This window comes from Seriola dumerili, unplaced genomic scaffold (genome assembly GCF_002260705.1).
Source record: "Seriola dumerili isolate Sdu_G_001 unplaced genomic scaffold, Sdu_1.0 BDQW01000036.1, whole genome shotgun sequence".
In the NCBI taxonomy this organism is placed as follows: Eukaryota; Metazoa; Chordata; class Actinopteri; order Carangiformes; family Carangidae; genus Seriola; species Seriola dumerili.
The window spans coordinates 1078510-1095299 of NW_019174291.1; the positions used below are offsets into that span (position 1 = coordinate 1078510).

Sequence of the window (16790 nt, forward strand, 5' to 3'; positions counted from 1 at the left end):
ATAATAACTGTCTCTGTTTGGTGATGTAGGAGGAGGCAGAGCATCTGGCCACCGTTCACACAGGTCGGGCCATGGAGGTTCTTGTGCCGTTTGATGGCATCAGTGTGGAGTGGGAGGAGCTGAAACGCACCCTGCAGGGCTGTGAAGACTCACTGATGGTGGCTAGCAGGCTGCAAAGCTTCATACAGGTACACAGGAGTAGTTCATACATCAGGAAGAACTCTGATCACTCTGATCAGCTAACCAATGATCAATCAATAGGAACTGCAACAACATGTGTTTGATTCTGTGTCTTACTGTGCTCCTCTCCTTCCTGTGAGACTGTTCTGTAACTGACATGAACAATAAAGACACATTTTCAGAACTGCTAATATAAAACATAATAGTGCTTTGAGTTAGTTATTGTTTCAAACCAAGTATAGATCTGCAACTCATGCCGACACTGGATGTTCTGGTAATTTTGTGTTACAGAGCAGAGCAGAGAACAGAAAGCTCACCTATTGGTTATTTGTGTAAAACATTTGTTTAGTATTTTAATGTAGTTAAGGAATGCTTTTTCACATAAAAACAAGGAAATGTATGTAGAATGTTTCTCTCTTGAGAAGGTTCCTCTTCCCAGAAGAGGGTAAAAAGACGACAACAGAGATTGTGAAAACAGTGATGGAGAAATTGGTTGTTTGAGGAATCAAATTTAACTATCTGCTGCAAGCTAAGCAGGAGTGTTTTGACACAACTGGTAATCTGGAAACAAACTGCCTTTAATTTCACCTTGCAAGAGAGAAGTAAATTTACTACATACAAACCTTTTGAAACCTATGTATGGTTATAATGTGCTAAAGAGGCTGCAGATTATTTTTTATTTGTCAGATTAGACTAACAGTAGAATTGATGAAATGTAAATCATGTTCCTCTCTCGGTCCTGTCAGGATCTGGACTCATTCCTTACCTGGTTGGTCCAGACGCAGACAGCTGCAGCCTCAGACCAGCTGCCCAACGACCTGGAGGAGGCAGAGAGACTGATCAACAAACATGCTGCCCTCAAGGAGGAGATAGGACGGTGGGTTACTGAAAGACAAGAGGCTTTTTATCCTTATCGATCCTTAGTGATCTTCCTAAAAGGTCCTAGAAACACAGAAAATGATTGATTTGGGTCTCTGTTGTTGTCGGTGCAGGTATGAAGAGGACTATGAGCGCCTGCAGGCCATGAACGAGCTGCTTGAGTCCGAGGAGGCTCCCCTACCCCAGGCCGCCTTGCAGCAGTGGCTCCAGAAGCTCGATGTCGGCTGGAACAAACTGCTAGAGATGTGGGAGAGCAGGAGAGAAGTTCTGGTCCAGGCTCACATTTTCCATCTGTTTCTGCGAGACGTTAAACAGGCGGAGTCCTTCCTCAATAACCAGGTGAGATAAAGAAAGACTTAGCAGGAGGTAGGAGTTGCAAAGGAGTGTCTCTGGACAGCTCTCTGTGGTGTTTTAGCTACCCTAGTGGCATAGCTTTAGGATGGCATTGTCTGTCGTTCTGTCAGTCTAAAACTTTGGTTTAAAATGAATTATCTCAACAACTTTTGGATGGATTACCCTTAAATTTGCTACAGACATTTATGGTCCCCAGAGGATGAATCGTATTGTCTGTTGGTGATCAAGTTTTTACTTGACTACTTGTTGTGATAATGTGATTGGCTTTCTATTTAATAGTTTATTCCTACCATTTACCTGATGTACATGTTAGTAAAAACCTCTTTCAGTTGCTCCAGCCCCACTGCTTCTTGGAAATCTGCTTAAGTAACTTTTACAACTCTAGAAAAGTTCTGTTTGTTGTGATGTTTGACAGCCAAAAAAAGCAGCTGTTGTGTGCAACATGTATGACATGCTTTTAGGCTGCTGATTTTACATTGCTGCTTTTAGGTGATGTTTGTCAGAACTTGTCTGGCTGCCACTGAGGGAGAAACAAATCTCCTTTGCTAAGCTTATTTTTCCTTTTGCATCTTTTCTTCTGTTGGTGGTAGACCAGAAGGAGCTATATGCCACAAAGAAAATCAGTAGAGAAAAATGATGTGCAGCTCAAAGAGCGCTGTCATTTATATATCAGTTGATATACTGTGTATACATACATACATACATATTTAATACTGAACCAAAATGAGGGGCAGATTAAGAAACAGAAAAGGTTGAAAGAGTGCAGACTAACATCTACACTTATTCCTATGACATGGTGAACAAACATACTGTATATCACCAAAACATCGTGGTGTCTGCATGAACACACTCTCTCTAAACAGGCTTAATGATGCCTTCTGACTGCAGCTGAGATGCACAGAAAATCAACTGGACTGGGTGTGGTCAGCGTATAACTCTGCCAACGAGAGAAAAGCAGAGTGTGTGTGTGTGCGCGTGTGTGTGTGTGTGTGTGTGTGTGTGTGTGTGTGTGTGTGTGTGTGTGTGTGTGTGTGTGTGTGTGTCAGCAGGTGTCTTCCTGCAGAGTGTCTCTGTGTTATGTGATATTAGAGCAGGAGCTGTTGAGACAGCAGCTTCTAGTAACTCTAGATCTACATGATGAAGTGTAGGAGGAAGAGCTGCTGGCAGCCTTCTGATTCTCAAGTCTGTATGTGCGTGTGTCTGTGTGAACAATATACAGTATGATGGTATTTATAGGTTTGTGTAAATTATACTTCTTGTTGGTTAAACTCTGTCCATGAATCGTAGGTTAGTGTTTAAGTATATCTTTTGCAAACATCATACCTTGCATTAAATAATGCAGTAGTATCATGAATGAAGGGAGATTATATTACTTTAACGAAACATGATGTTGCAGTTATCTTAGTGGCATCAATGATTACCAATATAGATTAAGTGCAGCTTTGAAAGTAATGTCTCATCTCATTTTCATGTCATGAATATGAGCTAGGATGTTTATGCAGCAATTAGCACAGACAGAAATAATAGAAAGCAAGGATTTCGTAGAAATCAGTTTAAGTGTATTTAAGGACCTTTTTAAAGTAGATTTAGACATTGCTGAACGATGATTATCTCTTTTCTTTTATAATGTATAAATTCCTATAAATGTCCTTATAGCAGTCTTTGGAATGTAACTATCACTTTGTTTCAGGATAACATATAAATATGATCTAGCCTGTGTCATGTACAGAGTAACAGTCTATCGCATGCACGTTTTTTTCTAATCCGAAATGTCACAGGCAGAGCTGCCTCTGACTCCCCTGCCCCTGCCCCTGTGTGTGTGTGTGTGTGTGTGTGTGTGTGTTGGCCAGAACGTCTCTTTTGCTTTGCTAACAGATCTTTACCAGGGACCAGCTCCTTATTAGCCTGGTGGGGGTTGGGGTGAGAGCCTTATTTAGAGAGCAGCATTTCTTCTTCAATAAGTATCAAAGACGTTCCAGCCCATAGATCTTTGTCTACCTCTCCATGTTGTTTCTGCCTTAATTTAATTTATTTTCTCTGTATCCAGGGGCCCGAACTTCTCCTTATAAAAGGGCAAATGCAAAATAATATGAATGATTTGTTGTACTGTAGACTTACTAACAATTATTGTCATTATTGAATTCATCTGCCTGTGTTTGATTAATCATTTAGTCGAATAAATTACAGAAAGTTGTGAAAAAAAATCCCCTCACAATTCCCTAAAACATCTGTTGATGTCTTGAAACCGTCCAAAACGTAAAGATATTTAATTTACCATCAAACCTTCACACCTGAGAAGCTTAAACAAAGGAATGCAATATTTTTTCTGCTGATCAACTAATCAATAATGTAATCGATAAAGTTAAATGTTAAGGATTAAAATTGGATGTTTCTCCTATGATTGTTCATCCTGTGGTTTAGTTGATTTTTTATAAGCCAATAACAGTCATGTCCTAATTTTCAGGAATCTCTCTCGTCTGTTCTGTGCTCATGGTGTTTTTCTGTGTATTTTAGGCTCTTTAGTTTTTTTTCTTAGTTAATCTCCTGACGTCACTGTATCTGTCTCTGAACCTAGAATTCACCTCACTGCTCCCATCTTCATCTTCCAGGAATCTGCCCTTGCTCATGTGGAGTTGCCCACCACGGTGGAAACGGTTGAGGCCGCCATAAAGAAACACAAGGACTTTACCACCACCATGGAGCTGAACCTGCACAGGATCAAAGCTGTGATCGAGGCTGGAGAGAGTCTGATCAGTCAGAGCAACATCTACTCTGAACGCATCAGGGAACGCATCGACACCCTCGCCAACAGGTACCAAATACATAGAAACAGAAGGACATGAGCTAGATTAAAGCCTAGACTGACTGTCAATGTTTAACTGTTTTTTGTTATGTTATATCAGTTTTACTTTCCTCGAAAAGGATAACTATCAAAAAAGATTCAAAATGTTGAACTCTCACATTGATATTTCAGTTTTCCTCCTGCTTTGTGATTTTTTTAATGAGAATATTTGCTAAGCATGAGCATATGCATTTAAAAAGTATACCAAAAATAATACACACTTTCTAATTTTTTTTTTTTTTTTTTTAAATAACAATGAAACATAGAATTTTACCATATAAAACAAAAGATTTTTCTTTACTGTTGCTCTGTGGAACTGGAAAAGGAAGCAATAGGAAATATTTTTTCTTAAAGGTCAATTTGTCTAATTATTCTGTGTGCAAAATGGAAGCAAGGAGAAGGAAATGTACATGTCCGACATAAATGTAAAAAGAAAAATTATGTACTTTACACTCTTTGAGTAGTTGCTAGTGTGTAAAAAGCCACAGTCGTTTTAAATGTTGGATATCTCCATTTGAGATGAAACTCCGTCACTCTGACACAGTATGTCAGCACAGACTGTTGGAGCTGTACGTTGAGCTGAATATAAAGCTCAAAGAGCTAAGCAGCTGTCCAAACACAAGACGACAATAATAAAAAGAATAATTGCAACTAAAGAATTTGAAGAAAAGAGACTTGAGAGTATAAATGAAACAAAACACAGAACACAGAGCCCAGCCTGTTTGGCTCAGACCTGACACCTGACCATGAAATCTGTGTGATAGCTGAGGTGGTGTGCGTGCGCGAGTATGTGTGTGTGTGCACATGTGCGTGTGGGGGATGGGGTTTTTGTGTGTGTGTCCAACAATAGCACTGTGGTGAACCATATGGTTTTTAGATTTAATTTACATGAATTAACCCAGTGGACGTTTATTTTTCTCCCATGGTGACAAATAAATGAGCACAGTGGTACATGATGGTTTTTATGTGTTGTTTTCTGGTTCTATAATATATCATTTCACAATTATTACATTTTCAAAGTTCTTTTTCATAAAGAAATAAATAAATCTGGTCTCTGTCTGTTTGTTGTTATGAAAATATCAATATTACAGCTGTACTTTTTTGGGCAACACCAACCCAGATTCTTCCCTGTTACCAAATTAAAGTGGTGATACTAGAGTTATTATGTCTGAGTATGTCAGACATAATAAATATGAATACAAATGAACAGATTAACATAATTGTCAGTTTATAACTGTTTGCCAAATTAAATCCAGTGTTAAATCATGACTCTAAAAATATAGACTTCATTATAACGTAATTGTATTTTCACAAAGGTGCAACAAGTAAAGTATGGCTTTTGTTGCTCTCTATAAGGTCAGTGTACTATATTTCATCTGATTATTGCCATAAAGAATGTATGAAGATGAAATATAATACTAATACTGCTGCTCGTGCCCTCTCCTTTGACCACTTTCTTACTCGCTCATCCGCAATCAGTCAGCTTTTAAAATGTTTGTAGGTTGGGAATGATTGTTCCAGAATAAGCAGGACTGGATTGTCAGTAATCTCAACACCTTGTAAAGCAAATCTAAAGTTAAACAGAAGTAGATGCCAAAATAGTATAGTTGTGTTAATTATATAGTAATTGTACCTTGAAACTTAACAGCTTGTCCATCACTATTTCAGGGGAAACCAGAACAGAGAGCTGGCCCAGCAGTGGCTGGAAAAACTGAACGATCAGTGGGAACTTCAGAGGTTTCTCCAGGACTGTCATGAGGTAGGAGGCTTCTGCAGTTGACCCTTCTTGTGCTTCTTGGCCAAGAGTGGTGTGCATCTTGGATTCAAGCCATGAAGTCCTTAGTTGTTAAGTGATCTACTTACGGTTGGCACTGACACATTTATCCCAGCCTTCTTCGGGTCATCCTGTAAGCCTTTTGCAGTAACCCAGAGGTTTTTCTTTGTTGTCTTGATGAGAGCATTGTACAGAAGTTCAAAACCTCTCAATGTTGTCTCTAGGAATGTTCAAGGTCTTGGAAATCATCTTACACCCATTGCCCAATGTGCAATGAAATTATCTTCTGTCTCAGCTTTTGTGACCGCTCCCTAGTCTTCCCAAAAGTTGCAACACACCTTGAACACATCACTGGGTGATGTTTATATAAACACATCACAGCTGAATCGGGTTTTAACCCAGCTGCAGGTTGACAACGGTATGAATATCACCACTACTGTATGTACTGCTTGATTTTGTGATCTTTGAGATGTGCTGTGCAAAACCATGTCAAGAATGAACACAGATACCAAAGATTGTACATATTTTGAGTACGGTCCTTACAGTACTCACAGTACAGTACAGTCCACACCTCATGTGTCGAGTTTTGTTGCACACGGGTCACCTCTGTTGGCTCCTGCAGTTTTTGCTCTCTCACCCTGCAGAGACACAGGCGTCTTTCTGGGCCAAAACCTTGTTTAGTTTCAGCAACTTTCTCTCTTTGGCTCCCCTGAATAATTCAGCAGCACAGCTCCTCATCACTAATTCAGAGGAGGAAGAGTATATCTCACTATGTACATGAGTGTGTGTGTGTGTGTGTGTGTGTGTGTGTGTGTGTGTGTGTGTGTGTGTGTGTGTGTGTGTGTGTGTGTGTCAGCCATATATCTCTCTGTCTGCTTGTATGTTGTATGCGTGTCTAGAGAAGTACAGTATGCATGAGGAGTCTTCCCCTGACTGTGTGTGTGTGTGTGTGTGTGTGTGTGTGTGTGTGTGTGTGTGTGTGTGTGTGTGTGTGTGTGTGTGTGGTGTACAGTGGGCGAGTGACACTGCGTCAGTCTGTAGAAACCTGAGCTCTCAGCTGGCAGGGTGTGTTCTCTTCGGTCCAGCCTGCACCCTCGTGTTTCCTGTTTCTCACTGCCGCTCCCTGTCCACTCACCAATACATTTACACTGGCCTTTACACAGTCACTTATGTTTGTTGTACACACAATGTTATCATCTACAGTTTATATTTATTGGTCTGGTCTTTATGTAGTTGTAACACACTCCATGCATGCGGCTGGACTGCGTTTATATAGCGCTTTTCTAGTCTTATCAACCACTCAAAGCGTTTTACACTACAAGCCACATTCACCCATTCACTCACACATTCATACACAGCTTTCTTCTACACATACAGCTCTTCTACCATACACTCACACTCATACACTGATGGAACAGCCATCAGATGCAATTTTGGGTTCAGGGGCCAGTTGCACAAAGCACCTTAAGTTTTCTACTTAAGTATGACACTTAAGGTTGAAGTTCTCCTTGCTGAGGGAGTTACTTACGGGTGTTGCTCAGAATCTCTTAAAAGGTTTCCTTAGTTAAGGAAAAATGTTAAGGCATTTGCAGCAATGAAGGAGATTTTACAGCTCTAAAATTCTACAGTTTCCATGGAGACCATGGAAGATACAGGATACAATCAGAGGTACCTTAAGTTTATTTCCTTAGTTTAGTTGCTAAGGTCTTCTGTGCAACAGTTCAATTGACTTTAAGTGATTCCGTAAGTATAAGACTAAAATAAGGAAAATACCTTAAATATTTAAGAGAACATTTTAAGATAACCTTAAGGAGAAGACTTAAGGTTTCCTTAAAATAAAACTGTTACACAAAGCACCCTTAACTCAGACTTTACTGGCCCCAGAATCTTGCCAAAGTAAACTTCAGTACGTGGACTGGAGGAGCAGGGGTCAAGCTGCTCTTTTAGAAATACTTCTCTTTTTCAACAGAGATACTGGACAAAGTGTAAAAGACCATTACTCTTAGAATAGAGCCAGCACAGCAGTTCAGTGCTATTTATTACAAAACAGAACATATTTTTTAATGGTTTGGTGCATTTTGTTTTTGTATTGTGTTTTTTATTTATTTTTTGAATTATTAATCATGTATTTTATGTTTTATTTGGTTCAGTTATTTTCTGATAACACTTGCAGTACAATGAGACTTGCAATGAGACAGTCACATGGGTTCTCAGTTCACTTGCTGATTGAGTACTGTAATTTTCCAGCAACCTGCACTGGGAATTTATGACTGTGCTTGCTGTGAACAAAACCCAAGTCTAAAAATACTGAAAAAAAGCAGTATTTTTTCCTCTCTTATATAACCTTAAAAGTCCCTATTCAACCTGTCTGTTCCACTTTATCCACAGTACAACTCCATCTTCAGGACAATAGGGGACTGAAGAAGTGAACTCAGAGATCATACTGTCGCTTTTGCCCCGACTCACCTCTGGGTCTGTTTCCAGAAAAGAGCAGGTGTATGTCCAAAGGCTGCATTGCTAAACACACTGTGTCTCTATAATACACAAGGTGCAACACATGATAGGTCACTCTGTACGCATTCTCTCCAGTCTTCAGCTTGTTTGTGCTGTTCTTCTGTCAACTCTCATATTATGGATTGACAACTCTGACAGGTTATTGTATGCTCAAGTTAGACAATGTTTCATTCACTGATAATATTTTCTCCTGGCCTAAAAATCCTTTAACTATTCTTCTTCATACAATATCTGCAGTGGACTAGTGTTTGTCCTGAGCTCACCTGTGTGACCATTTGATGATTTGTACACTCAAAAGCTATGTAAGTAAAGTGGTCTGTGAGCTGTTGAAGAAAAACACTAAATTGAATGTTCAGCCCATGAAAAAGCCTGAAGCACTGACATATTTCTGTCAACATGCAGGGCACATGCAAATCTATTTTTAGTCTTCATCCAAACCTTCTCCTGATGTCTAATCAATTAAAAAAAAAGGAAATGTATATTTTAGTAGAGTTGGCAGACAAAGGGGAATTTGATTTCCCCATGAACTGGTTGATTGATTGATTGATTGATTGATTGATTGATTGATTGATTGATTGATTGATTGATTGATTGATTGATTGATTGATTGACTTTATTGTCCACCTCAGTGGAAATTTGTCTTCGGCTTCTCCCAAAGGAGGTACGATTAAAAAATACATACAATCCACATAACAAGACACACCATTAAAACATACGATGTGTACAACATACAACAGTGCAAATGAGCAGGTAGCAGCAGATAGGTTAAATAAATAAATACCAGAGAGCAAATCTTATAAAAAAAAAAAAAAAAACAGTAATGAGTAACAAGTGTTCCCAGGTGCTGTCATTTTGTGTTCAATGCCTGTATGGCATAGGGAATAATAGAGTTCTTGTACATGTTCCGGCTGGTCCTGGGACAAAGGCTTGTCCTTATTATTATATGTTATTCTTTAAAATATGTAAATAAGTAATTTCTGACTCTTGAAATCCGGTCTGTGTCAAATCTAAAATATATAAGAATGGATTTTAGGAAAAGCTCTACTTTGAAAATAATGGCAAATAATGCATTTTATAATAATGCATGTAATTACTATATTATATTATTATGATGATTAATTCTTTATTTTTTATTTGTCGATCTGAGGTTTAGTCGATAAATTGTCAGAAATGGCCATCACAATTTACCAAATGACCGAGGTGACATTTTCAGCTTTGCCTATGTTAATTAATTTACTTATCCAACTGATTAATGGGCTAATTATTATTAGTTCCACACATGCTCATCAACTTTCCGCAATGTGATGTCAAAGTGCTATATAGTGGTAGAGCTGTGGGTTTTCCAGAGAAGCTTTCTTGACATGCACTTTGTTCTTTCATCAACATGATGATGAAGTCTAATAACGTGATGATGAATACGAAGCTGTGAATCCTCCTCCTCCCTCTCTTGTTGCCCTCTTTCCTCCTCCCCCTCCTCTTTTCTGTCCCTTTCTTCTCTTCTTACGTCAGACATACCTCCCTATCTCCTCCTCCCCCACCCATTCATTCTCTATGTTGCCGCCCCCCACACCCACACACACGCACACACACCTCAACCCCACACACACAATCCCCCTCTCTTCCTCTTCGCTCATTCAATTCATTTACAGTCTCAAGGGGGGCATCAGGCTGTGACCCACCATGACCTCTACAGTCATGAGACCGATGTGTGTGTGTGTGTGTCTGTGTGTTTGTACACTGCTTATGAGTGTGACTGTGCACACGCTCTTTTTTTGTCTCGGCATATATGTGTGTGTGAATGTGTGAGGTGTGTTTACTCATTTTAGCGGTGTGTCCTCACCCATGTGTGACAGTGTGTGATAGCTTCTGGAAGAGGTGACAAAGTGACGAACAGAGGGAGCGTCTGACTGAAATCCAGCCCTGGTCCTTTAAAGAAAAGAGGAGCAGTAAATCTGTCAAACTACAAATACATCATTCGGGATAAATCACTGTTCTGTCCAATCCTCCACTAGCTGTCTCTCTCTTCCCACTATCACCCTCTCTTCTTTTCCTCTGTCCAAACCTCTACTGTTTCTCTCTCTCTTTTCTCTCTGCTTTACCACTGCAGCGGCGTCAGGCAAGCTGGAGACAGAGAGTACAGCTGCCTGGGACTGCTGCAGAGAGGAACAGAGGGATGGTAGAGGGGGGTGGTGTGTGTAGTGCGGGAGAGAAAGAATAAAACAAAAGCAGCTATCGCTGAGTCGTGGGCTTGGCTGTTAGTGGTCTTGGGCTTGCTTCAATCCATTAAACCAGCGAAAAAAAAAATCTCGTCTTCTGGTTTCCACTGTTTCTTTACCCTCACACTCATCCATCCCCTCCGCTTTGACACCGTTTCAAGCCCACCTCCCCCCTCTACCTCCTCCAGCTCAGCATCATTAGCCATGACCGGTGAGCCTGGAGGCACTGCCTGCATCCCCTGCCCCCCTAAAATCCCTATCCCACTCTTTTGCTCCTCCCTCTCCTCCTCCTCCACTCCATCTCTCGTCCGACCAGCCTGCTCACTCACTCGCCTGCTTGTTGAGGGTGTGAGGCAGGGGAGGAGCACCCGTGCGTCGGCTCGGCTGCCTGCCATTTTATTGTTTTGGGGAAGAGGTTTTTTTTTTTTTCCTTCCCTCAGTCATCCTCGTTCTTGCCCTCTCGCTCGTCACTGAACCGCCCCCGCCCCTCCTCTCTCTCCTGGTTGAGCATACGGCGAGTCCTCAGCAACACAGCAAGGAAAGAGGAGAGAGGGGAGCGCAGCCTCAGTTTGAAGTCTCCAGCCTGTCTCTTCAGCCTCCAGTATTGTTGTTATTTACCCTCATGGCTGGCGTTTTCCTCTCAGCACACCTTTTGTGTTCACCTATCCAGAAGAAGCCTCTCTTTCTGACTCCCTTTACTTTCCTTCCTCTTCTCGTTCTTTCTCTCCATCTGGCTCTGCGGTGAAGAGTGTCTTTGCATGTGTGTGACGGCAGACCAGCGAGGATGCGGATACCAGCGGCTGCCTGCAGCTGCCACAACCCCGTGGGCTGTTCCCATTAAACGGCGCTGGTAAACGAGTTATTCGCTGTACGGTTGTGTGAGGAGAGAGAGCGGTTATGGCTAATGGAGGTGCAGGTGGAAATGTTACCAGCAGGTGTGAGAATGCTGATGACGAAGAGATGAGGGTGCTGATGCTGACCTGAATACGTTGGTGATGCTGTCAGCGCAGGCGTGAGGTGTTCTCACTGTGTGTTTGCCTCACACAGACAATATGTGTGTGCAAAATGTGCAGATTTGACTCTTTGATGGAGAGTGGTGTGTGTGGGTTGTTTACTGTGTGGGTGAGTGTTGATGCTGTGGACACTGTGATCTGTTGTGTGTACATGTGAATTCCTGCCGCCATGCTTGTTGGTACACGTGTGTCTGCCTACATGTTCCTGCTGTGTGTCATTAAATATTCATGTCTGTGTGTTTGACCTTGCATTTCCCACCATATGTGTTGCTGGTGTGTTTATCTACAGCACACTCTGTGTTGTTGTCATTTAGCTCTTTTCACACAACAGAAGCCAGTGAAAACATACATGTGTGAATAATAATGTACTGTAAGTGAGTGTATGACTCGCTATCAAACAAATGAACTGGACATAATTTCAGGATTTGTATGCAGCTTATTAGTGTGTGTGATAGTGTTTTGTATCCAAATCTTTTTGAGATGAGAAATCAGTTTCTACAAAACCAGCACCCCACAACATCAGTCATTTACAGTATTTATAGTCATCCAATATTGACACCTATCTCTCTTTCTCTCTCTCTCTCCCTTTCATTCTCTCCCTGCCTCTCTCACCCAGCTGGGGGACTGGGTGTATGAGAAGATGCTGATGGCGAGGGACAGCAGCCGAGACGAGACCCAGAAGCTTCATAAGAAATGGCTGAAACACCAGGCCTTCATGGCCGAGTTGGCCCAGAATAAGGAATGGCTGGACAAAATTGAAAAGGTGAGTGCTGCTGGTCATCCAAACGTGTTCCTGCCTTGCTGATACAGTTTTGGCTGATTTTTCTTTTTCTCATGCTTGAGGGTTACTGGGTTATTATGATGTATAGTGAGTTTTATGACCTTTGACTTCTTGGAATGGGACAAAATGCCACTGTGTGATACATAATTATGTGTTTGTGTATTTTATTTTGCAGTATTTGTGGGTTTTTTTTTTTTACAATAAGCTGCAGAGGATGTCAGGATAGAGATGGGGAGAAGTAATGACATGAAATATTGATTTTGAGTTGTAAAAGTAAAAAGTGAAAGATATAATTTGTATGGGGTTTGGTCCACTGACCTAAAGAAACCCTACACATCATAATGTGTATCATGGCATTGTTGACAGCAGAATATAGTGTTAGAAAAACAACATAGACACTCCATGAAAAGGGATTTTAACTTACAAACAAGCGGTGAGCTATGTATACACTGTGTTTGTTCTACATCTTTGTCTTTTTGTTGTTGCAGTTTATCTTTCTTAGACGGATGTTGTCAAGATTTTTTCACACTGTTCCTTTCAACTTTAATAATTTATTATTATTCATAAGTCTATTTACACCCGGGTGAAAATAGTCACACACATATGGAATGTCCAATGGTTCCCTAAGCATTTTGTTTAAAAAGACCCCCCAAAAAACAGTGTATAGGACAGCACAAATAGTTGCAGTGCACCGTTTAAAAAAGTGACATATACACCAGGTGGTTTGCTAAACATCTTGGCTATCCACCTTGGGTGCATATAGCAACTGCCTAAATTATTATGTCGGTTTTTCTTTTTTCTTTTTTTTTTACAAAAACTTCTGCTATTCTTACACAGATAATATGACATTTTCAAAGCTTTTTTTTTATCTTATGTTCCTTTGAAAACTCACATATCAAATTGCTGAATACCATGCCCATTTGAGACACTCCATTATCGCAGAGTTTGCATTTATGATTGAGTGTTTTCAGAGATACAGTCTATACTCATCAAGTGTTAACCCTGTAACAGTAAGTAGAAATGAGCTAGAAAGGAGCAAATGGAAAGATTTATCTTCATTGTTGAAGCATGCTGATTTATAGAGTAGATTCCCACTAGCTTATTGTACTAATAGTTAGCAAGAGAAAAAAATGTTGATTTTAGGACTGTAACAAATGGTTATATTAGCTTTGTTTGGGAAGATTTATAGCAGCTGTCGAAAATCTGTTTGGTCAATGAAGGTTAAGATTTGTTAATATAATATTAAAGAGAATAATGACCTCTTGTGTCTGTTTCCCTTCAGACAGACATCACTGATGTAAAAAAAAGCATGGACATCAGTCATCAAAGTTGCAAAGCCTTTCATTAATGTCAAATTTATTTTGAACTACTCTATATTATAGTCCCTCTATTAAACACTTAAGTGTTACACTTACTTAATCAAAGCGTGACAAAGCCAGTGGCAAGGACAAAAAGTATTACAGAAGGGTTTTAAATAGAGAGGGGAGCGCTGTAACCTTCATCATGGCTCTGCGTCCTGATAGGATCTATTTTATATTAAGGGGGTTTATACAGCACATCAGCCTCTTGTCTAAAGCTGCAGTCAACACAGACATAATTGAGTTAGTCTGCGTCCAAGTTTCACTGGGTTGACTTTGGGCTGTTGCTTTCACACCTTTGACTCTATGCTGTGACATAAATCTGGACGTGTAAAATCATTACTGGTCAGTAAAGCTGAAGTTCAGTGCCATGTTTCCACAGGCCATCTCTATCTCCTCACTGATTTTTGTTAGTTCTAGGCAAAGTCGCACCTAGTGTTTTATGTGTGTACGTGTGTGTGTGCCACAGTGTTTGGCCTGTGACAGGCTGTGAGAGGCAGTGAAGGCGATAATTGAATGACATTTGCTCATGTTATAATACCACAGATGGCCCTAGATGTTATGTTGCTATCTAAGTTGTCTATACGTTTGGGCATCTCTCAAGTTGCTTTGTCTGAAATGTTTGCACCCCATCTGTTAAGTGTTATGATCCCAAGAGCAACACGAATGATCAAAGATTGTGTGTACACATCAGAGGAACTTAATTTTAGGAACAAGGTACAGGAAAATATACAGAAAATGATACATTATCCACATGTTCAGACTTTAGTTGTGTAATGCTACAGTCCATTTTTGATCTACATGCTAAACCATGCTTATGTCATGTCATCAGGCCATGTAGACAGTTGGTGGATAGCATTCACCAGTTGCCTGTTATCAGTACAAAATTAGATATTGTATGTGATGACTCTTCAGAGTGAGTGCAGAAGAGTGGTTGAGGTTTTTGGCTGAGGACCCATGGACGCTGATAGACCCATATGGGCTGTTGTAGAAAATCAAACCTGTGACTGTTTAGTTAGCATCTGATGGGGTGTATAATATAAACCCATCCTGGCAGTACATCTGTTCTAAGGGAAGTCAAAGAACTACTGTATTTTTAGTGAAGAGAAACTGATGCTAGATGTATTATCATAAAGCTTAGCACTTATGCTGCTAACTGAAACATTAAATATGATTATACTGAGTGTGTTTCAGTCATAAAAAATCATCATACTTTTGCTTTGATGGTGCATACTGTTGACTATGTCATAATGGCTCAGTCCTCTGCAGTCTCATACTGGGCAGGGCTGAAACTGAACTCCCCTCTGGGAGCAGAGTGAACTGAGCCATGGTACAACACTGCATTATGTGTTATTATCTGTACACATACTGTTCCTTAGAAATGGTTGAGACCAGAGCTGAAGTGATGAGTCAATTAATCAATTAGTGCATGTTAACCAGCAACTATTTCCTTAATTAGTACTTGTATCCAACAAAAATTATTCCATCATTGAAGCTTTCTGCTGGCATGATGGTAAATGGCAAATGGTTGCAGCATATGCCACATACATATACATGGTTTGAATCCAGTCATGGACCTTTTGTTGCATGTCATACCCCTTCTCTTCATCCATTTGATGGTTCCAGCTTCTTACATGTGAGACACAGGTACAGGTACTTTACTTGTTATGATATAAGTACACATGTTGATAAAGTAATAGTTCATCATTCAGCTTGAATAAAATATATGAGGCATTTAAATTTGAGCTTGCTATTGTGTAGAAGTTGCTAGAGGCATTATGGGATGGAGCTGTTAAGTGAATGTGCTCACCCTGACCTGTAGCTTAGGATGATTTGATGGAATAATAATTAACATTATTAAGGTATATAGACCTTAGGCAATAAAAGAGGACAAGAAATTATTTGCACAACCACAAAGGTCACTTTCTAAAACAAAACCACCTTTTTTTCTGGTACAAACTGTCTTGTACAGTCAGGACAGAAAAGCTTCAAATAAACCAGTGAAGTTGAGGTATTACATCATCTCTCTGTCCTTGTCCAATCAGCTCGCTGATCATTCTAACGTTGTGGTTGATGGCTACACAGCTACACAGATAGGCAGCTTCACCCACTACTGCCCTATAAGCTGCTCATTATGTCTAATTACTGTATGCCTGTTGCCGAGAACCCAATGTCTTTTTTCATTTCTCTCTACTTCTTCTTCTTCTTTAGTGGGCACTTGGTGTGGTTGTGAGAATGTGTGTGTGTAGCTGTGCATGTTACCGTGTGTGTGCATGTCTAAAATGTGGGTTTATGATGTAGGCCAATTGGCTGACTGATGTGTGATATACAGTGATATAATGTAGAGAGGGAGCAGCGCTGTGTGGAGAGCCCTGGACTGATATTATAATAAAAAGAGGATTAAATTAGTTATAATAGGCAAAAATTATAAGTTTCTAATTTACATTTGCATTATTTGCATAAATAATATAATTGGCATGATTACATTTGACAGCAGTTAAAAAATGGCTTTCGTGGTCTGAAATGTTGTGTGTAAATGGTTGATGCTCCTCTAGAAATATCAAATCTGCTGTTGCTCTGATGTATAAAGGAACCCACTGTAGTTTTTACGCCCACAAGCTGAAGTATAAGAATATTGCTAAGTTCTTTGTTTTCATCTTCAGATGAAAGTATGAAATTTGGCTGACAGTAAAAAATAAATTTTCTTCTTCCGGTGAATTTTCTTCTCCTTGTTTTTATTTTACTAAATGTATTTTTTGTCATTATTCAAAATACAAAATTGAAAAATTTCCTTTTTTTTAATGATAATAAGAGCAAGGCCTGTTTATACTGCAGAGAACCCAGCCATAAATCAAAGATGCTTGCTCTGTGAAACCTGT

General features: G+C 40.0%; 1 protein-coding gene across 1 annotated transcript in view; it reads left to right on the forward strand.

Annotated features, from left to right (window-relative positions):
- sptbn4 (spectrin beta, non-erythrocytic 4) overlaps positions 1 to 16790 on the forward strand; it is an 87897-nt gene that overhangs the window by 37371 nt on the left and 33736 nt on the right. Inside the window, exons 20-25 of the mRNA XM_022738538.1 lie at positions 30 to 188; positions 927 to 1057; positions 1173 to 1398; positions 4023 to 4225; positions 5924 to 6014; positions 12389 to 12535. Coding sequence (XP_022594259.1) covers positions 30 to 188; positions 927 to 1057; positions 1173 to 1398; positions 4023 to 4225; positions 5924 to 6014; positions 12389 to 12535 — 957 coding nt within the window. The remainder of the gene's footprint in view (positions 1 to 29; positions 189 to 926; positions 1058 to 1172; positions 1399 to 4022; positions 4226 to 5923; positions 6015 to 12388; positions 12536 to 16790) is intronic.